This window comes from Hirsutella rhossiliensis (assembly GCF_020360975.1).
Source record: "Hirsutella rhossiliensis strain HR02 chromosome Unknown scaffold00001, whole genome shotgun sequence".
In the NCBI taxonomy this organism is placed as follows: Eukaryota; Fungi; Ascomycota; class Sordariomycetes; order Hypocreales; family Ophiocordycipitaceae; genus Hirsutella; species Hirsutella rhossiliensis.
In genome coordinates, this window is record NW_025408667.1 from 5,091,539 (window position 1) to 5,097,106 (window position 5,568).

At 56.8% G+C, this 5,568-nt stretch overlaps 1 protein-coding gene across 1 annotated transcript; it reads right to left on the bottom strand.

Annotated features, from left to right (window-relative positions):
* Window positions 1–4,227: 4,227 nt before the first annotated feature.
* Window positions 4,228–5,362, bottom strand: HRG_00651 (zinc knuckle domain-containing protein; the record flags this gene model as incomplete). Its single annotated transcript, XM_044859122.1, has 3 exons — window positions 4,228–4,826; window positions 4,915–5,166; window positions 5,323–5,362. 3 exons carry the CDS (start codon window positions 5,360–5,362, stop codon window positions 4,228–4,230), a joined length of 891 nt encoding a protein of 296 aa, XP_044725522.1.
* Between the last annotated feature and the right edge of the window lie 206 nt (window positions 5,363–5,568).

Here is a 5,568-nt window from a genome sequence, read left to right on the forward strand (position 1 = left end):
CTCAAAGCTAAGGAGCAAGAAAGGAAGACTAGACTACACGACCGAGCGGGCCCTTATATAGACACGAGGTCGCGCGTGGGCACGTGATGCTGCTTGGGCACGTGACACTGGTGAGGTTCTGCGCTGGCGGCTCTACGCCGGCGCCCAGGGTCGTGACACTACCCCCCGTCTAAGGCCTTGATATGCGTATCAAGGTAGTCAGTCGTGGCGGCGGGTTCTTGGTTTCACGGCTTTCTGCTGTGTCGTCATCGTCTCGTTCCTCGCAGCCCTCCTCCGCTGCAGCACATTCGATCCAGTATTGCAGGTTGACGGGTGGGCCTGCTGCGTCCGGATGTTCATCGTGGAAAATCTTCAATGCCATTGGTGCGTTACGGAAATTTAGCCGGGTACCAGGTCTCATCAGGGTCACATCCCTTCCATAAGACCTGGTATTCCAGTCGTCGACTCCTACCGGTTACTCGAGACTGCTGGACTTGATCAACCTCCCACTCGGGTTCTCCGTTGATCTCCTCGGGTGGCGGAGGTGACTGGATCTGCTGGGGGGTTATCGGCTGCTTTTCGAAGACGGTCGGCGTGGAATAGGTTCTTCATTTTGTACGACTCGGGCAGCTGCAGTACGTAGCTATGACCGCGTTCTTCCAGGATTACGAACGGACCTGACCATTGGTTATCTAGCCGAGTAGTCGGAGCGTTCGTGGCGAAGCCTTTCCTGCTGAGAAAAACTCGGTCACCGATGGCAAAGTCGGTTGGTCGTCGTTTCCTATTAGCCTGTTCCTTCTGACGTTCTTGAGCGGCGGTGGCAGCATTCCTGGCGTCTTCCTGGGGTTTCTGGGCGGGCTGCACAAGTTCCTAGCTCTGGCGGCGGGTCCGGTGGCAGCGGTCTTGTCAGTCGGGGGCAGTGACAGGGGTTCCGGATATCTCGGCCTAGGGCTACTTTTAACGGTGCCATGTCGATGGAAGAGTGCCAAGACGAGTTATGGGCGAAGTCGAGGGCGGGCAGCAGGGAACTCCAGTTATCTTGATGCTTCGTCACGTAGAATCGTAGCTTTTGATCTAGGTATTGATTTGTAACTTCTACACCCTTGGGTCTGAGGGTGTAGGAGCTTCCATGACGATGCTTCGTTCCCGTGAGCCGGTTAATCTCTGCGAGGAAGGCAGAAATAAACTGTCCAGCGTTGTCAGAAATCCATACGAGGGGCATACCGAAGAAACGATAGAGGTAGCGGAAGTAGCGGCTAGCTAAGACTTCTGCCGTATCGTTTTTCTTTCCTGGGAGCGTGGCGATAATCCGGCTTAGCTTGCAGACGAAGGTCCAAACATAGTCATATCCGTAACGGTCTTTCGGCATATCCTTCCCGTCACATTCGACGTGCTCCCAAACAGAGGTCGGTACGGGCAGTGGATGGAGCAGTCCAGGGGTCTTGTCTCGAGGGGTTTTGTTGCGGCGGCAGTCGTGGCAGTTCCGAATATAACGACGGATATCCTCCTTCATCCTTGGCCAGTAGAAGTCTCGTTGGAGCAGCTTGATCACCTTGTTCTGTCCGGCGTGAGCGAAGATCTGGGGTTCGTGGGCTTCGCGAATGAGCGCGGTCTGAAGAAACGTCTGCTTGTCTGAGGTCTGGGCTGGTACGACCAGGTGTGTTCCATGGGTACCGAGGTCTTGGAGGAGGTTCTCTGGCGGATCAACGAAACGAGTTCGGCTCCCTTCGGGACCGAGTTCGGGTCTAGTTCTGGGCGGTCTTGATCGGGCGTCTGCTGTATCCCTCGGTCTTCTGGGGTCTGTAGGGCACTCGTGGCCCTCAGAACTAATGGTCTAGTAGGCTTAGGTTCGGGACTAAAGTTCTGAGGGGGCAGGTTGCCGGCGGCCGTAGGGTCTAGAGAGTCGGTCGCGAAGCCTAGCCTTTCCGGAGGGATCAGGGTCACCGTGCGTTCCTCGGCTTCCCGGGCCTTTACGGTAGGGAGCTCCGCTGTCTTCCTGGAGAGGGCATCGGCGACTACGTTCAGTCGACCGGGGCGGTAGAGGAAACGGATGTCGAACTGGGCGAGAAAGTCGGACCATCTGATCTGTCGTACCGAGAGCAGGCGCTTCGTAGAGAAATGGACTAAGGCTTCGTGATCGGTGATCACATCGAACTTCTGGCCTAAGAGCTCTGGGTAGAAGTGCTCTAGACTCTGTACGACGGCGAGGAGCTCGATCTTGGATTGGGTAGGCTCGCTCGGCCGGGGTCATGGTCTTAGAGAAGAATCCAACGGGCTTCCAGGTCTGATCAGGCTGTTCCTGCCATAGAACACCAGCTGTGGCATTCCGGGAGGCATCGGTCTCCAGTCGGGTCGGCAGTTCTGGTCTAAAGAAGGCGAGGACCGGGGCTTCGATAGCCAGGCGCTTGAGTTGATCAAATGCTTCGCGTTGCTCCGGGCCCATCACAAAGGCAACATCCTTCTTAAGCAACCGGTTCAAGGGTTCTGCCACCCGGAGGCGTGGTAGCAGAAAACACGGATGAAGTTGCATAGGCCAACGAATGATCGGATCGCGGTGCGGTCTCGGAGGTCTTCAAACTTCCAGTCTTGTATCGATCGAACTTTCCGAGGGTCGACACTAAGGCCCACACCGGCTTCAAGCAGAACGCCGAGGTAGTCAACCTTGGTCACGTTAAATCTAGACTTTGATGTCTCCTGAGGTTGGCCTGATGGAGTCGCCAGATCACTTCTTGACAGTCTTTCCAGTGGTCTTCTTCTTTATCCGAGTAGATCAGGACGTCATCTGCGTAGGCGCTGGCGCACCGGTCGAGGAGATCGTGAAGCTGCGCGTTGATAAACTGCTGGAACCAGGCGGGACCTACCTTCAGACCGAACGGGAGGACTTTCCAGCGGAAAGTTCCGAAACGGGTGCGAAAGGCGGTCAAATACTCGGAGTCAGGGTCCATGCGGAGACGGTGGAAGGCCTGGATCACATCGATCTTCGTGAAGCGTTGAGCTTCACGGCAACCGAAAGCAGTACCTTCGAGGGACGGAGCGGGCGTGATGCGACTTTTAAGATGATCGTTCATCCAACGGTAGTCGATGCAGAAGCGGCGGGCGGTCGTGTTCGGTTTCGGAGCGAAGAGGACGGATGCGGCGTGCGGACTCGGATCGGGCTCGATGAAGTCTATCTCCCCACATCGTGACCGGGTCGGCTCGAAGGTAGGTGTGGGCCTCTTTCTTCGAGAAGAATCTCTAGATGGGTGAGCTGGGGCGGTAGACGACTACGGACACAAGCAACATGCTCAGGGTCTTCCCTGAGGGAACGGAATGCTTTGTCCCTGGTAGGTCTTCTGATCCGGGAGACTTTAGCAACGGTTCGAGCACTAGGGACGGTCTGGTCAAGGCCGGAGCTTGGCTCGAGCTGGACTGGATCCCGGGGCATCAACGGTTCGAGTTCGTTCCACTGTTCGAATCTCTCGTGAGACTCTACTTGGCAGACCAGGGCGTTAATCAGGGCTTGATCTTCGGAGGCTTGGACCGAGGCGACGGAGACGAAGTCGGTAGCAGGGGCGGTCGAGCTGAAAACGGACAGACTTCTTGGCAGACGGAGACTTGGACTGAAACGACGGAGACGGAGTCGGTAACGGGGTCGGGACAGAGGCCGGAGGAGCTTGATCAGAGCGGCGCCAGTTCTTGTGGAGGATCCGGTAGCGTTTCTCCTCTTCTCGAGCAGGCGGTTCCGCCTCTCAGCGTCGGCCTGGATCTTAGGGTCGATCCGACCCGAGAGGGGCTTGACGAGAGAGCTGGATCGTCGGGGAGAACTTGGCGAGGGCAGGAAGATCATCTGGCCAGATGATCTGTCGGGCGGCGCAGTCAAGCAGGAGGCGCTTCTCCCGCATCCAGAAAAGACCGATAAAGATATCATGGCCACACTCAGCTATATCAAATGTCTCGTTTGCGAACGAACGGCCATCGATGACGAAAGTGGCGACCAGCTGTTTCTGGATATAGCCGGCTGGCTTTCCACGGAAGTCTTGGAGGGGAATCCGACTCGGGAGCTCCTTAATCTGGGCTCCGAGTCTTTGGGCGGCGGACTGGGCGAAGGTTGGGCTAACCAGCAAACGGGTTTCGGCTCCGGTATCACAGAGGGAGCGGGCAGGTAAGCTCACACCATCCACTTGGACTTGACTTGGCAGAGTGAATGACTTGCTAGACCTACTCGCCATTCAGACACCTTAGGGACCATCAAGGAGTCTTGTGATGGTCCTATTCGTTTCCCGAATCTTGATCAGAGTCGTTGGCAGGGACAGGGACGGAGGCGACACGGGAGACAGCATGGGTGCGGTCGGGACAGTCGCGAGAGAGGTGCCCTGTTTTTCCACAAATAAAGCAGGTGCCATTATCCCAATGGACCCTTTTCTCATCGTCGGTCAAGGTTTCTGCCAGCATCACGCGAGGTGATAGGGTCGAGCCGGTCTTGTTCGGAGTCTTGGCGGTAGTCGGAGCAGTCTTAGTCGGCGCGCGGCGAGATCGGTCGGAAGAGCGGGAGTCCTGTGTCTGCCTCATACTCCTCTTCTGGCAGTGGACAGCGTCCTTAATGAACCCACAGAAAACCTCGTAGGTCACGGACTCGTCACGGGTCTTGGTCAAGAGGCTGTTATCTAGGTTGGCCGGGATGTGCTGCCACAAGGTATGCTTCATCTGGTCCTCGGGCACACGACCGGTCGCAGTTAAGTAGTCAAATTCCGCAAGGAAGTCCACAATGTCGGTCTTCCCATTCACGGTAAACTGGAGGCGTTGCAGGCGGTCAAGAGCCTCGGAAAGCTCATTCGGATTGCCATAGGCGGACTCGAGGGCTTGATCATCTCTGCCACTCCAGAGAAGGGTCGAGTGTCAGAGGAGAAGCGGGTTTCAAGTGCTCGGCGGGCTTTTCCTCGAGCAGGTTATACAGACAGACCATCCGGCTGTTCTCAGTCCGGAAGGTTCGCACGTCTTCGTCAAATTTGTTCTTTATGCTCAGGATGAAGGAATGGAACTCGTCCTTCTTTCCTGAGAACGTCGCGGAGGCCTTGATGCGCGATTTGGCGGCGTCGCTGTACTCGGGGTTCTTGCCTCTGGGAAGGGGCAAAACAGGCCAGGCAGCTTTGCCTGTTGGTCGGAAGGCCGGGCCATTTGGGCCGGCAAAGCAGTCGAGGGCTCCCGGTGCTGTCGATTTGATTCAACAGACGGAGAGCGTTCATTTAGACGGGCCGTTAAGGCCGCAATCTGTTCCTCATCTCGCGGATGAGAGCGTCTTGGGGCTCGGGGCAGCCATGGCTACTATTTCGGATTCAGTGGCTTGGCCAGCAAGCCGGGTGGAACGGCGAGGCTGATCAGAGGGCAGGGCTTCCTCGGATATCATAGTCGCGAGGTGATAGGTGTCGGAAATGATACCACGCGGAATCACGGTCAGATGCCTGCACGAGCAGGGACGGTCGGAGGTCAGACGGGACGAATCCTTGGTCGGAACGGTTGGTCGGACGGCTACACACACGCGTAGTCTTGGTCGGAACGGACGTGATCTCAGCCTTGAGGATCACTTGGTCGGTGGTCGGAGTCTTGGTCGGA